The 16,537-nt window shown below is 46.3% G+C and overlaps 1 protein-coding gene across 1 annotated transcript in view; it reads left to right on the plus strand.

Annotated features, from left to right (window-relative positions):
* The first annotated feature begins 836 nt into the window (after window positions 1-836).
* The window catches only part of Nudcd3 (NudC domain containing 3), a 96,333-nt gene continuing 80,632 nt past the window's right edge, over window positions 837-16,537 (plus strand). Inside the window, exons 1-2 of the mRNA XM_020158389.2 lie at window positions 837-1,333; window positions 6,282-6,595. Of these exons, the coding sequence (XP_020013978.2) occupies window positions 1,142-1,333; window positions 6,282-6,595 (506 nt within the window). The 5' untranslated portion in view covers window positions 837-1,141. The remainder of the gene's footprint in view (window positions 1,334-6,281; window positions 6,596-16,537) is intronic.

Here is a 16,537-nt window from a genome sequence, read left to right on the forward strand (position 1 = left end):
GGCCAGGAGATTCTTTATTGCCGGGTGGGAGAGGGAGAGAGCAGAGAGCCAAGAGAGTGAGGGAGAGAGGGGCAGGGGCTTAAATACCCCTCAGTGGGGCTCAGCATGATCTGATTGGTTAGGATCTTATGGTTCATGCTGATTGGAGGTTGGGGCAGAAGGAGGATTCAAGCTAGACTTGAGGCAGGACTGTGACCTTGGAAAACAGGAGCTTAAGGGTGCAGTAAGAACTGAAACCTATTGGCGCCATTATTGCCAACATATACACACATATATTTATTTATATTTGCAGATGTCAGTCCAGTAGGGATGCCATTCGTTTCTATCCACTAGGAAAGATAATCTACAGTTTTATCATCTTGTTTAGCACCAACCTGCTCAGTATGCTCCCTAACAATCTGACTCTTAACGTTTTCTTAAAATGTCCCTAAATGCCCGGGGCCTCCAAGTGTCTTTGAACCAGCCTTACCATCTCAGGTACGATTGTTTCAAGATTCTACTCTGCCAAGCATTGAGGGTATGCAGTGTATATGAAGCATATCAATATATCAATACCATACGTACCGACACAGACGCATCTATATCATCACAGGGATGGCGTACTACATTCTTTATGTCCGTACCGAGTTTTTTGCACTCTTATTTTTCTCGTCTTTTTACTTAAGTCACCTTGAATCGCTTCTGGTGCAACCCTTCGTGTTGACTCACGGCTGTTATTAACAAGAAGTCTACACAACCCAAGAACAAGTATTGTCCCTTCTCTGGCCCACTAACAACGTGACAAAACCCCTCAACCTTCCAAGCGATCACGTGACGTTGCCCTCATCATAACACTTCCGCCCGCTTCCAACATGGCCGCAGACGCCCTTCGCGCAGCAAAAACGGTCCTTTTTGGGCATAGGAGCCACATTAGACTCCATGCCCGACTCTTCTAGTGAAGTCCCTCCGCAAGGGAAAGTCCAGAGGGGCAGCGGAGCCTGAGCAGGGTATCCCGGGACAGCGGAGGGGAACCCGCCCGGGCCGGAAGTTCCGTGGACTTGTCGACTCGGGGGGAGCCGTTAGGCGAGCACGCCGGAAGTGGTCAATCGGCCAGTCTGAGGCCGCGCCCGCGGTGTGTGAGTGTCCCTTGGGCGGCGGCGACATGGAGCCCGGGGCTGCTGAGCTGTACGACCAGGCCCTGCTGGGCATCCTGCAGCACGTGGGCAACGTCCAAGATTTTCTGCGCGTGCTCTTCGGCTTCCTCTACCGCAAGACCGACTTCTACCGTCTGCTGCGCCACCCGTCGGACCGCATGGGCTTTCCGCCCGGGGCCGCGCAGGCCCTGGTGCTGCAGGTGAGTGGAGTCCCTCAGGTCCCGGCGCCGCTTCCCGGTTCGCCCCCACCCCCGACACGCCCTTCAATGTCCCGCTTCTCCCTCCCCCGGAGTGGCGGTGGCGGCGGCGACCTGGCGCTCAGGGTCGCGGGTTACTTGGGGCGCACATTGGCTGCCAGGCCTCCATAAGCGCCTTGGGGACAGCCGCGGCCGGGTGGGACATCCCTAGGGGTTGGAGTCAGCCAGCTTGCGGTGGAGGGCCCCTCAGTGCCCCGCACCCCGTCACGGTGCGGGAGGCTGCCAGGTGGAAGAAGACGAAGGACACTCTTGGGAGGAGACACCTGTCCGCCACACAAGTGCCAGGCTCGGCAGGTGGCGAGGATGACAGGCATTGTGTTGATGGGTGGGTGTGGCCGTCTGTTGGGATGAGACTCCCTAAATCGAAGACAGTCATCGTCGTGATTATTAAACTTAGACTTGGACTTAAAGCTGTACATCCCGGATTGAATCCAGTGTATGTTTGAAGCGCTATTCACACTTAATGAATGAAGTTGACTGGGCGCTTTTGAATGTAGTAATAAACATTTACTGGAAAGAATGTATGCTCATATACATATATATATGTATACACACATATACATACACATATGTATGTATATGCATTCTTTCCAGTAAATCACATTTATATACGTACATTCTTTCCAGTAAGTCACACACACACACACACACCCACACACACACCATACATACACATATGTTGGTGGGACTGGGGTTTGAACTCAGAGCCTTGAGTTTTGCAAAGCAGGTGCTGTAATGCTTGAGCTCCACCTCCAGTCCATTTTGCTTTGGTTATTTTGGAGATGGATTCTCACAGACTATTTGCCCAGGCTGGCCTTGAATCATGATCCTCCTGATCTCAGCCTCTCAAGGGTTAGGGTTATAGGCCTGAGCCACCAGCGCCTGGCTTTACTGAATATATTTTATACTCTCAGCTACCACAGGCACTGGGCATTCAAATAATGGTCTCTCTGTTTTTGAGGCAGTTAAGAAAACAAAACATAGAAGGGAATAGAGAACTTGGCAAGGCCACCTATGTGATAGAGCTGGTTGGAAGGAAAGGAGTAGAAGTGACAGTTGAGGAATGGAGAAGTTTTTGTAGGAGAGGTGGGGCTTTTGGGGATGATGAAATGCAGATCGCCCAGTCTCTTGTAGGAATCTGGGGAGTTTGAAATGATGATGGTAGCGCCCCAGTTCTCTAGTACCTATGAAGTGCTTCAGTGCTACCTCCTGAAGACTTCTAATTGCAGGATGGTCAGGCCTTACTCCTCTGTGCCTGCAGGAGGAAAGCAAGCTTAAAATGTTTCAGGAACTACCTGCCAAAGTAACGACTGTCAGGTGAGGGGTGAGGATGGTGTTCCACTAGGGTTCACTTTCAGAGCTACAAGCTCCTTATCATCCTTCATCATCCTTATCAGTGGCTCCCGTGCCATCTGAGTGACCAGAGAACTGTTGGAGGTAGCTTTTAGCAGGACATTGTGGTTGTTTGATGAAGTCTGCCACATGATCTTCACACTATCTCTGTGAAATAGATAAGGTTGAATTTACCAGCAAGTTGAATGATGTAACAAGAACAGTCTGCTAGTTATCATAGCTGGAGCTCAAAACTTCAGTTTTCTAATGACAAACTTTTCTGCTGTATCACTTAAGTACTAGACCTAGAACACTTTTATTTAGGTTGATTGCAGCTTGTAGGAAGATGTGGAGGGAAAGGAACTTTTACTGAGAGCCTAGTATGTATTAGCAGGTATTTTTCATTCTGGGGTGTTATCATATTCAGTCCTAAAGAACCCTAGAGGTTGGCCTTGATCCTTGTTTCACAGATGAACCAACAGAAGTAATGCATTCATTTATCTGGTAACCATTTATAAAGTTTAGACCTTCTTATAGTTAAGATTTGGAGACCAGTCTAACGAATTGCTGGAGGCTGGGCATAGGGACAGAGCAAGGGGATGGATGAATCAAAGGTTATCCAAGCTTTCAAATTTGAGTGACTGAAATAATGGGTATATATTAACTGAACTGTCACCTGAGTTTAGGGGAAAAAGTTTACTTTTAGACAAGTTGAATTTGAGATTGAGGGCAGAAGGCCCTTCCCATAGGCTATTGGAATCATAGGACTGGAGTTTTTGGGAGATGGAGAGACTGGAGAGGTCTGAGGGAGAGGGGTCAAAGATGAGGACACCGTGGGAGTAATCACAGTGAAGGGCAGTACATTGCATTGGAACCAAGGGGACAGTCTCCATCAGATGGCTGGGAGGAGTGTCATTTTTTTCTGAAAGTGATCCTCAGCCACTAGCATTGCCCAAGAAACTTTTAAAAGCACACATTTCTTGGATGTTTTTGTTGGGTAGATCAGGGTGAGTCTTGAGACCTCTCTTTTTATTCACAGAAGACCATTTGGCAGGAGGCTTGTGAAGTGATTTCAGTATTGGCAGGGGTTTTGTAGTGGGGTGGGATATGAGATACTGTGTCAGATTGATTCAGTATTGAATTTAGCATTGTTTCTGGTTAGTGTAGGTCATATCCTGATTCCCCACCCTGTTCACCTACTTTTTAGTGTTTCCCACCCCCGCTCCTAATTCAATAGTGGAATACTCCTTCCTGTGTCTCCCTGTAACCTAAGGTGGGTTGCTCAGGGTTTGTGAGCATTGCAGAGATGGGCTGCTGCTTTCTGGGGCTTGAAAGCTTTTCCCTGATATTTTGGGGAGTGGACTGTTGGTATAGTTAGTGTAAGCATCTCACATTTTCCTTCCTAACTCTGAGGGCTGCACAGCGTGGATGTTCATCATGAAACACACCCACAGGAGCCATGTGAGAGAATTGTGTTGCATTCCGTAATAGTATATTTTAAGAAGAAAGTATTTAGAATGGCCTGCCATTCATTTCAGTTGGTAACTCTGCTTGTCCTGCAGTCTAGTTTGAGAAATGCCACTTAATAGACGTAAGGAGAATCAGGGAAGCCAGTGTGTCCTGTTCTCACAGAACTGGTTGGAAAATCTTGGGAGTCATTCACTCTTGTCAGCTGACACGTAGATCAGAGGTCACAGCTTCTCTTCCAATCCAGGATCTGGGACTCTAGAATGAGTACTAAGAACATGTGACAGCTGGAAGGCCCGCAGTGATGTGAGAAAGCTTCAGTCCAGAGGACACCGAGCATGCTGAGTAGCAAAGGCCCTGGGGTCCCAGGATGTCCTGTGTTAGAAGTCTCAGGTTATGGAGGAGAGTTCTTTTTGCTCAGCTTTTTATGGTTAAGATGAGGATCTGGGGCATCAGGATGTGGAGTGGCTCTGAGGGCAAAGGACCTGAACCCTTGTCACCATGGATTGTAGAGAAGTGAGTCAGGGCTTCAGGGTATCTGCACAGTAGAAATGGGTTTGGGTCTTCTCTGGTTTTTAACTTTTCAGGAATTTAACATTTTCCTTTGCCTACATTGCCTTTCACTGGTGTGTTCTGTGTAAGTTTTTACTGTCTTTTTTCACTGACAAGATGATGAGCAAGTTACCTCCTCTGAGCCTTATTTTTCTAGGATTTTTGTGAGGGTTGGGTGGGTATTTCTGAAGACTGTGGCACAGTTCATAAATTATAAGTTAGTACCTGTCCTTTGTTCTGTCCTCCTGTGTGGTGCACAGACACTGTTATCGAATGCCAGCCGCACTCTAGCCCTTGGGAGTCTATTACCTTATGTCCCAGGCTGGGCCTGTAGTCTCTCCTCCCCAGCTTCAACTCCACAGACTCTTGCTGTTTTTTTTTCCTTCCTTTCCCTTCTCCTTTGTACTGGGGTTTGAAATCAAGGCCTTGCACTTAATATGCCAGCTGTCCACTTGGTGAGCCGTGCCCCCAGCCCTCTTGCTGTTTCCTGGTGAGCCTCCTTCCTGGAGCTGTTGCATTTCCCCCATTGGTCCCTGTGAAATATGTGCCTCTTCTTGAAGGTCCAGTTGAGATCCCCTTCCTTCCTCCTTAGATTTCTCTCACCAGAAATACTCATTCCCACCTACAGTCTGACAGGGGCTCCCTTGTGCCTCTCTTGTGTCAGAGTTGTTGTATATGGGTCTGTCTTAACTATACTTTTTTTGTTTTCCCCTGGAATACCAAGGATTGAACCCAGGGCCTTGCTTGTGCTAGTCACTCACTCCACCATTCAGCTTCACCCCAGCCCCTGGTACTTTTTGGTGGAGAGGTCCCAGCACTTTTTTGGATAAGACTGTGTCCCAGAAAAGTTTAAGGACTTGTCCATACACCAGAGTTTCAAGTTGTTAGAAGGCAGGAGCTGTCATTTTAATTTGTTTTGTGTGTTTTGCACACTGTAGGCACATAGTAGGTGTTTGTAGGATGGAATACCCATCCCTCCCCCCCTCAGTTCTCACAGTGGGAAGGCTAGCAGCAGAGTCATTCTGGGAGCATTTTGTGGATTGAAGTTCAACTAAATTTTCCTTTCCTCCCTCCCTTCTTTTTTGAGGTACTGGGATTTGAACTCAGAGCTTCACACTTGCTAGGCAGGCACTCTACCATTTGAGCAATGCATCCAGCCTTTCATCCTTCATTTTTTGAGTTTCAGCACCTTTTTGAGTTATTAGCACCTTCGCATACCCACAGTATCAGGACAGCATGTTCTTTGCATTAGGAACCAGGTTGGGGCTAGGAAAAAGAACGATAACTAAGACCATCTAATCTAGCTTTGCAGCCTTTAGGTGTGTAAATAGTATTAGCTTTGGCTTTTATTTATTTTTTTTTCATTTTGTTGATGTTAGAACCTTCCTAAGAAGTATGTTTTCCCGTCAGCTTTTGATGAAGTTGTAGTACTTTGCCATTTGCTCTACTGGTTTTTACTTCTGTATCTAGCAGATTTTGCTACATGTATGGTTCAGTACTGGGCAGATGAACCGACTGCTGGATTGCTGTTTGATTTTAGGTCTTTAAAACCTTTGATCACATGGCCCGTCAGGATGATGAGAAGAGGAGGAAGGAACTTGAAGAGAAAATCAGAAGAAAGGAAGAGGCCAAGGCGGTGGTATCTGCTGCTGCTGAGAAGGAACCAGTTCCAGTCCCAGTTCAGGAAATAGAGATTGACTCTACTCCAGAATTGGGTGGGCCTCGAGAAGAGGAGAAAGCGGAGTCTCTAGGCCCCCAGAGCACTGAGCAGGAGGCTGTCCACGGCTCAGAGGCAGAGGCTCCAGGAACTGCAGGGGCTGCCGAAGTCCCTCAGGAGCCCCCAGCACTTCCCAGGTAGGGTTTCTCTGCAGCTTCCTTCTGTTTCCTTGAACATCTGGTGGTGTTGTTTGTTCATCATTGGGTCTCATTTTGTGTGGCTTGTAAGATGCCAGTTCTTTCTCTCCATGTTTGCAAACTGCATTATAGTCCTTTAGTTATGGAGGATGGAGCCCTAGTAACTCTAGTCGTCTGCCTTTCCTCCCTTAGAAGGCAAGGTAATGACCTGTCTCCGGTCAGAACCAACGAGAACCAGAGCCAACATGGGAGCTCTTGTCCCCGCCCCAACCATGCTCTCATTGTACCTGTGGTCGGAGCTTACCTCAGTGTCTTGACTCCTGCTGGATGCTGCTGGGCTGTGTGCCCCAGTGCACCAGGTGTGATGTGTTCCTAAAGAGGCAGTGTGGTGTAGGGACCTGGGTCCACACCTCTGCCTTTGCCACTCCCTAATGCTTCACCTTCTGGAAGCAGCGTAACCTGTCTGAGATCCTAACAGAACCTGTCTCATGCAGCTGCTGTGAATTATACATAAGCTGTTGAGTGGCAGAGCTTGAGTACGATCCAGGTTTCCTGAACCTGGCTCTGTGCTGTGCTGTATTCACTTTTCAGGGGATGTTTTTGGTTGCTGTGAATCAGTCCCATAGTCCTTCCCTGCAGTCTGAGAGAGGCCCTGAAAGCTAGTGTGCAAGCTGTGACAGTGTTGCAGGACAGCTGTGACTCTGGCCTGCTTGGTTTCCAGGAAAGTCTCCTCCTTCCTCGGAGGTAGGCTGTTCTCCCCCACACCTGACGCCCCTTCGGCTCTCACACCTTGCACTCTTTGTTTTCCTAGTTAGTGAAGCAAAGTAAATGACATGGAATGACATAAGAGTTAACTTGTGTGCAGGTGAAACAGGCAAGACTGCATTGGTAAAGGTTGAGCTCATGGCTAGCAGGTGAGCCCAGTTATGGAGAAGGAGAGAGGAGCAGGCTGTGAGTGTGGAGCTCTGCAAGAGAATAGGGTGATGAGGGCTTGGAGAGGGAGAGACTTGACATTGCCCTTCAGCTTGAAGAGCTTGCTTTTTTTTTTTTTTTTTCTTTTGGTGGTACTGGAGTTTCAACTGAGAGCTGTGCTTGATAGGCAGGCATTGTACTGCTTGAGCCAAGTCTCCAGCTCTTGAAGAATTTTCTTTATATTTTGTAGTGCAGATCTGGTGATAAGGTTTTCTCCTGATTTTATGTTATAGTTTACTGCTTTTTTATGTGTATGGCTTTTTGTTTTTTTTGTTGGCAGTGTTGAGGTTTGAACTCAGGCCTCACACTTCCTAAGCAGGTGCTCTACCTCTTGAGCCATGGCCCCAGCCTTTTTGAGCTTTAGTTATTTTTCAGATAGGGTATCATATATTTTTTTTTCCCTAACTGGCCTGGGCCTTAGTCCTCCTATTATGCCTTTCACAGAGCTGGGATGGCAAGCGTGTACCACCATGCCCAGTTTATTGGTTGAGATGGGGTCTTGCTAACTTTTTTTGCCCATAGTGGCCTTGATCTATGATCCTCCTGATCTCTGCATAAGCCACTGTGCCTGGCTATCCAGTAACTTTTGATTGGACATTAAGAGATTATGAATGTTGTGTTGCTGAGTCTCTGAAGTTTGTTTTCTTCCTTTAAAGAGTGTTGAGTTTTGTTCTTACAGGCATTTAATTTATTTTCAGATGAGCATGAGCTAAGCTTGTTTTCAAGCTTTGTCTATAGTACCTAGTTTAGCTTTCTAGCACAATACCTGTTGGGGTATCTCTCAAGTGCTCTAGGTGTTCAGCGGGGTCTTCCCATTTTGACTACTTGACTGTGAACATGAGCTCTAGGGATTACCAAGGTCAGGGGTTTTCTGCCTGCTTTGGGGACTCATCCTCTACATGTTCAGTCATTGGAAGAGTTGAAGGGATCCTGTTCACTTTTCTGGAGTTCTAAGTGTAGCTTGTCTTTAAAGTAGCAAGCTGTGAGGGATGAAGATGGAATATACAAAGTTGCTTGTCTTTGAGCAGGCTGTTGTAACAAAATACCACAGCATGGGTGGTGGTAAACCTCAGAAGCATCCTGTTCTGATCCTGGAGCCTGGAGGGCCACCATGAAGTTGTGGGTGGGCAGTCTGTTGTGGCTGACAGACCTCTGCCTCCCCTGTCTCCGTTCATGGTAACGGGTGAGAGAGTCCTTTGGGGTTTCCCTTATGAGGCACTAATCCCAGTGCTGGGAAAGCCCTCTTGACCCGACCACCTCCCACAGCACTACCTCCTCATACCTTTGTCTTGGAGTTAGGATTCGGCAGACTGATGCTTCATTCAGTCTGTAGCATTGTGCATTTACTTCAGTTTCATTGATTCCAGCATTACTTGTACCGGCAAAAGTTTGGAACCATTCTGAACTTGCATGGTAAGGGGATTTTTAAACGTAGGCATATCTCAGAGGTATTGTAGGTTTGGTTTGCCATCTACAAGCTGGAAAGCCCTCACTGGTACAGTTCCACACTATGCTCGTAAGGAGAAAATTGCAATAAAATAAATTAGGAATGTTTTGGTTTCCCAGTGCATTCAGAAGTTATGTTTAGACTGGGGTGTAGCTCAGTGGTAGAGTGCTTGCCTAACATTTGCAGTCCCTGGCTTTGATCCCCAGCACCACACACATACACAAATTTACATTGCATTGCACTATATTACATGCGTCATGTATTATATCTAAAAACCCAATATATATACTTTAATTAAAAAATACTTTATTGTTGAGGGTAGTGGTACATTTCTGTAATCCCAGCTTCTTGGGGGACAGAGATCAAGAGGATTGGGCTTGAGGCCATCCTGAGCAAAAAGTTGGATGAAACCCTATCTCAACAAACAGGTGAGGTAAGGCATGCCTGTAATCCCAGCTATGTGGGAGGTGTAGATAGGAGGATTATAGCCCAAGGCTAGCCCTGGGCAAAAAGTGTGAGACCCCTATCCAAAAAATAACTAAAGCCAAAAAAAAGGTCTGGGGTAGGCATGGCTCAAGTGGTAGATTGCTTGCCTAGCAAGTGGAAGGTCCTAAGTTCAAATCCCAGTACCGCCAAAAAATTAAATAGAAAGAGCTTTATTGCTGTCAGGCATGATGGTGCATACTTATAATCCCAGTACTTGGGAGGCTGAAGCAGAATTGCGAGTTTAAGGCCAGCCTGAGCTACACAGCAAGACCCTATCTAGAAAACAAACAAACAGAAAACCTTGTTAAAAATTACTAGCAGTCATCCCATTGTCCGAGCCTTGGGCAAGCTGTCATCTTCTTGCTAGTGGTGGTCTCGCCTCAGTGTCGATGTTCACTGACTAATCAGGACAGTGTTGAAGAAGGTCAGGTGGCTGTGCCAGTTTCTTAAAGCAACAGTGAATTTTGCCACAATGACCGAAGCTTCCTCTCAGGAAGGCTTTCTCTGTGGCATGTGGTGCATTTCTACCACAGTAGAACATCTGTCTAAAGTGGAGTCAGGGCTGGGGTGGGGCTCAAATGGTAGAGCGCCTGCCCAGTGAGCGTGAGGCCCTGAGTTCAAACCCCAGTACTGCCCAAAATAAAAAGGAAAAAGAACTGGAGCCAGTCCTCTCCACCCTGCTGCTGCTTTGTCAGCTGAGTCTTTGTGACATTCTGAATGCTTTGTGCCATTTCAATGATGGCAGTGTCTTCACTAGGAGTAGATGCCACCTCAAAAAACTGCTTTCTTGTCTATGTGCCTCCGAGCCACTAAGGAGGCAGAGATCAGGAGGATCCTGGTTCGAAGCGAGTCCTGGCAAATAGTTCATGAGACCCTATCTCAAAAAATCTACCACAAAAAAGGGGTAGTGTGATGGGTGGTTCAAGTGGTAGAGCACCTGCCTAGCAATTGGAAGCCCCAAGTTCAAGCCCTAGTACTACCAAAAAAAAACCCCCCAAAACCACTTTCTTTGCTCATCCATGAAGTGCTCCTCATCTGTCACGGCTGATCAGGAGATGGCAGCGCAGCTTGGTGGCCGCTGTCAGACCACTTCTAGTTCTCTTGTTGTTTCCCCACATCTGTGGTGACTTCCTCCTCTCAGCCCTAGAGTCAGCTGTGAGTGTTGCAGTCAACCTCTTCCAAACTCCTGTTAATGAATCTGATTTTGTTTGTTTGAGATAGGATCTTGCTGGCCTTGAACTCGCATTCCTTCTGCCTCAGCCTCCTGAGTGCTGGGATTCTAGGCGTGCAACACCAGTCCAGCCTATGAATTTTTTTTTGTAGCAGTACTGGACTTGAGCTATTTCACCAGCCCTTTATGCATTGGATACTTTTGAGATAGGGTCTTGCTTTTTGCCTGGCTTGCCTGGACCGTGATCCTCCTATTTATGCTCCCCCTTGTATCTGGGATGATAGGTGCATGCCACCATGCCTAGCCACTCACAGATGTTCTTACTGGAATCTAGAATGGAGATTTCCGTTTACTTCGCTCAGCTCCATCAGAGGAATTACTTTGGCAGCTCCAGCCTTAGGAGATGTATTTCTTAAGACTTTAGAGTTGAAGTCACTCCTTACAGAATAGATACTGCATTAGAAGATGTGAAAACAGTTTCATTTTCCATTTCCGTCAGAGCTCTTGGTGACCAGGTGCTGCACTGTCAGTGAGCACTCATTTTGAAAGGAATCTTTTTGTCTGAGCAGTAGTTCTGAACAGTGGAATAAAAATGTAAACAGATGTGCTCTCATCCTGGCTTTGTTGCTTTTACAGAGAACAGGCAGAGGATTTGGGGAATGGTAAATAAGCATTGGCTTCAACTTCAGGTCAGCCTCAGTCCCAAGCAAGAAAACCAGCAGGCCCTGTGAAGCTCTGAAGCAGGCATTGACTTCTCTCTAGCTGTGCAAGTCCTGGATGGGATCTTCTCATGAGGGCTGTTTTGTCTGCATTGAAAATGTGTTTAGCACAGCCACCTTCACCAGTGACCTTGGCTCGAGCTTCTGGGGAAGGTAGAAGCTGCAGCTTCTACACCAGCACTGTGTGTCACTTGTACTGTGTTGCAGAGATGGCTTCTTTCTAGCCTTCATGAACAACCTCTGCTGGCTGCACACTTCTTCTCAGAGTCTTCCTGCTCAGCCTTCACACACATGAAGAGGGTTAGGGTTTGGCTTAAGGGACTGTGTGGCTGGTTTGATCTTCAATCTAGACCACTGAACCTGCCTTCACATTAGTAATAAGGCAGTTTGCACGAGTAGCACTGGAATAGCACTTTTCATTTCACTCAGAAACTTTTCCTTTGCTTTCACAACTTACTGTTTGATGCAGGAAGCTTAGCTTTTGGACTGTCTCCTTTTGCCCTCCTCACTAAGCGTAGTCACTTCTAGCTCTTGACTTAAAGTGAGAGACTCTTTCTTTTACTTGAACACACAAGGACCATTGTAGGGTTATTTTTGGCTTAATTTCAATATTTTCAATATTGTTGTTTCTCAGGGACTAAGGCAGCGTCCCAAAGAGAAGGAGAGCCTGGGATGGCCAGTTGGGTAGCAGTCAGCAGTTATTAGCTCAGTTTGCTGTCTTACATGTGTGAGGCTTGTAGCACCTCAAAGCAGTTACAGCAGTAACATTAAGACTCACACTGATTGTAGGTCTTAAAATGGATATAGTAATAATGAAAAAGTTTGAAATAATGGGAGAACTATCAAATGTAAGTGACCACATAGCATTGTGGAAAATGATGCTGACCATGGACTTGCTCAATGCAGGCTTGCTACAAACCTTCGTTTTTTTGGTTTTGTTTTTTATTTTTTTTGCGGTACTAGAGTTTGAACTCAGAGCTTTGTGCTTTTGAGGCAGGCACTCTACCTCTTGAGCCATGCCCCAGCCCTAAACCTTCAGTTTGTAGAAAACACAGTGTCTGTGAAATGCCATGAGGTATGTCTATACATTTATAAAATTTTCTTAAAGTGGGCATTGTGATGATCAGTTCAATGTCAGCTTGGGAAGGCTGCCGTCTCCAGTTGCCCAGACGCTCATCTGAGAGTTGCTCTAAAGGATCCTTGTAGCTGTGGGTAGGGGCCATATGCAGCTGACTTTAAGGTGTCCTACGTGATCCAAAAGGACTGAGAGCCTGTAGAGTAAAGGACAGGCTCCCCCAGTAGAAGAAATCTCTTTTGAGGACAGCATGTGTGCTCAGTTCCTGGAGAATTCTTCAGTTGCCTGCTGTGTGGATTTTGGACTAGCTTAGCCACCACCTGGGTCATGTAGGTCTCTTAATCAGTATCTGCTCTGACTCTGTTTCTGGTGAACCCTGACAGGTACAGCTGTTTTGATGATATAGTGTTAAGTGAGAAAAAGAGGTTCATACATACTCAGAGAAAAAGCTGGGAGGAAGTAAGTTTTGAATGGTGGTTATCACGAAGTGATGGAATTATGGATGTTTTTATTTTCATCTTTGTTTCTTGTATTTTCTAATTTTTTTCTTTTTTTTGTCAGTACTGGGTTTGAACTTAGGGCCTACTCCGTGAGCCACTCCACCAGCCCTTTTTTGTAATGAGTTTTTTCAAGATAGAGTCTCTCAAACTATTTGGCTGGGCTGGCTTTGAACTGTGATCCTGCTGATCTCTGCCTCCTGAGCAGCTGGGATTACAGGTGTTAGCCTTTGGCTTCCAGCTGTATTTTCTGATTTTTATACAGTGAGTATACATTTTGTTTTGCTCTTTTGTAGTTTATAATTGCTAGGAAATTCTTAAGGGGATTTGTTTTTGGTTTCAGAGTAATAGACTAGTGTAGCTCCCTTACTGTCTGTAGAGACCCTATTTTTTATTCTTGAACCAGCGAGTTGGGTCCTGGGTTCCAAGTGAAGTCAGCTTAGTGGGTGCTGCTCTAGTAGTAAGCCTAGAGTGGAGACCACTGCTTCTGGAAATGATATTTCTACTTGTTTATCTTCCCTCTGGCCATAGGAGACTGCTTCTCTGAGAACCCTGATCTGCCACCTTCTCAACCCTGGGCACTGGTTTCCCATGAACAAAACAGGAAGTTCAGGCACAGATCTCTAGCTGCACCTGAAATGCAGTGATTCCAAATATGTGAAAACGATCATCCTTTTCCGTGTTCCACCTGTAGCTGGGCCCCAAGTCCTTCCATCAGTGTCCTTGGTAGTCTAGCCCCTAAACTATGGGGTCTGCCATTCTGTCAGTGGAGTAATTTAAGGGCATTATTGTTTGGATGACTACACTGAAGCCCATCCCTCTGAGTCCTCTGCCTAAGACAGAGGCCCTACATTGCCAGTTCTGATGACTCCTGTTGGTCACATGGTTGCTGCTGCTTCTACCCAGTACTGGCAGATACTCCCATCTTCAGTGAAGTTGCATGACGTGCTTATTTAATAAGAAAAAAATTCAACGTAGGTGCTAGGAAAAAAAAAAGAAACACTTTGTATTTATATTTTGCTCATGTATTTTATTATAAGCTCTTCATTATTGTGTACAGTACACTTTTCGTTTTGTGTTTTGTTGAAGTATAGTTTACAAAATGGTACAGTGTAGTCTTTGGAATATAGTGAACTGATCTTGGCACAGTCTTGTACCTATCTCGGTCACAATGGAACTTTGCATCAGCTTCAGGCTCCACTGTGCCTCTTTGCTCCACCCTTGTGCCCTGCAACCTTAGGCTGTGTCTGCCTAAAAGTTTTGCAGTATACATTTTTATTTTACATAATTATGTATAGGTTTTTACATATATGCAGTGTTTTTTGGTGACGAAGGGGGATATTTGAGGGAAATTTTAATTTGGTCTGATTTTTGTACTTCCCTGACTAGCAAGCTATAACTTCCTACATTTCATTCTTGCCAGTCCCCTGTTGTCATTGCTGGGACACTTCAAGAAAGATAAAATGCCCAGTTTTGTGTGGTGGTACATGCCTGTAGTCCCAGCTACTCAGGAGGCTAGGGTGGAAGGATCACTTGAACTTACATGTTGTGGACCAGCCTGGGCAACATAGTGAGACCTCCTCCTTCTTAAAAAAAAAAAGAGAGAGAAAGAAATGCGCCAGTGCTTGAAGTGCCCACTCCTGTTCCATTTTTGTTAGCACTGTAGAATATGCTTATATTCTTTGAGGAAACCACAGTTGGGAGAGACGTCCTTAATGAAGACATCGTAGACTACGCTGTTTGGGTCTCAGCGTTTATGTGGGCCTTGACCAGTGTCTGTGGGCGTGACTTGTGCTGTGAAGGAGAGGCACACGCAGTTTGCAGCACTCAAGTGGCTGTCATCTTATGGTTGCCTCTTGGGTTCCAGCTCAGTAGGAGTTGGAGCCATCACGGCATCTGCAGTTCACACTCCTGACCTACAGGTGTCGCTGCAAGCAGCACAATTACCAAACGCTGCATTCTGGTGCTGGCATGCTGATGAAAATCTCTGACAGGCTATGTCAGTTCTGGGTTTTTCCTTCTATGAATCATAAACAGAATTCTTTGACAAAGAAGGACAAAATAATAGCTATAAGGTGTGATTTATCAGCTGGGCGTGGTGGTGTGCACCTCTGATTTAGCACTCAGGAGGCCAAGCAGGAAGATTGTGAGATTGAGGACTGTGTAGCAAGATCTTATCTCAAAACCAACCAACCAGCCATCCAAAGAAACCAACAAATGAAGGAGTAAAAGCAGCAGTTACCATCTGTAGACGGTTATCCTAAGTGCTAGGCCTAGGTGTTCTTTGTCCTTGGGTGTGGGTGGGTTCTTCTACAGTGGTGCTGAGCGGGCATTGCCACAATGCCCAGGGAAGCAGAGCAGCAGCAGTGTGGGAAGAGGGTCTGCAGAACACCTTGAGCTGTGAACCACTTCATGTGGTAGGGCATGCCACCTAAGGACATGGCTTGGTATCACTGTTGGTGGAGTGGCCTTATGTCCAACTATTACTGGGGAGGGAGTGGCGTCATTTGGAAGGGAAGTAACAGATCTCCTGTTAGTACCCTTGGGAGGGGCTTTATGTCCCTCAGACTTCTCCCACTTACCTTGGCCACTGCAGGTTTGGGTATTCCTTACTCTCCTCTGTGCTGTTACCCCTTTCCTCCACGTCAGCAAGGTCCCCCAGCAGGTAACTACACCTTCGCTGAGCACACTTCATTTCCCCTCATCCCTTCATGGCTGGTGTTCCTGCATCTTCAGTGATTGGGGCAACTCACCTGTCTTCTTGTCCTTCCTCGCCCTGAGGGAGGTGAGCACTCAGTACATGCTGGACTCCATTTCTCAGCATCTCTGGATTTGTCCATGCTCTTAGTCCCTTCAGGCTGCTATCTATACCACATTACCATAGCCTGGATGGGATGTTAACCATCTTTTTTGCTCATACTTCTAGATCCTGGGAGTCCAAGATCAAGGCGCCAGGAGGCTCAGTGTGTGTGAAAATCCACTTTGTGATTCCCAGAGCTCTGTTGTCTTGCTGAGTCCTCATGTGGTAGAGAGGCTCATGAGCTCCTGGATTCCTCTTTTATAGAGGCACTAACCTCATTCCTGAGAGCTCTTCCCAAGGGCCCCACCTTTAGTTATCATCACTTGGAAGGTTAGGACTTCAACAGAAAATATGGGAGACATTCACATTATTTATAGTACTCATTTGCTCATCATGACATCTGTGCCTCCTTGGTGTCTCTCAGGTGGGCTCTCAGAACAGATAGATGCCTGCCGTTTGGGTCCAGGGGCTTCCTCTCCTGTGTAGTCACTCCACCTGAGAAAGTTCAGTCCCTTGGTTTGTCTTTAGTTAGATTCTCCCTTTTCTGGTGGAGAGTTTTTTCTGTTGGAGACCCTTTGGTGGAGTCACGGGGGCATAGTCAGGATGCCCACTCTGTGAATGAGGTGAGTACTCATGACCACTCAGCACAATTCCCAACAGCGCCATCACTCAAGTAGGGCTAATTACTGTTATTATTATTATTTATCTTGAAAAAGAAAAGGTTTTTCTTTTCTTTGTGATTGTATTCAATATATGATATTTGGGAAACAGACAA

The sequence above is a fragment of the Castor canadensis genome, chromosome 2 (genome assembly GCF_047511655.1).
Source record: "Castor canadensis chromosome 2, mCasCan1.hap1v2, whole genome shotgun sequence".
Classification (NCBI taxonomy): domain Eukaryota; kingdom Metazoa; phylum Chordata; class Mammalia; order Rodentia; family Castoridae; genus Castor; species Castor canadensis.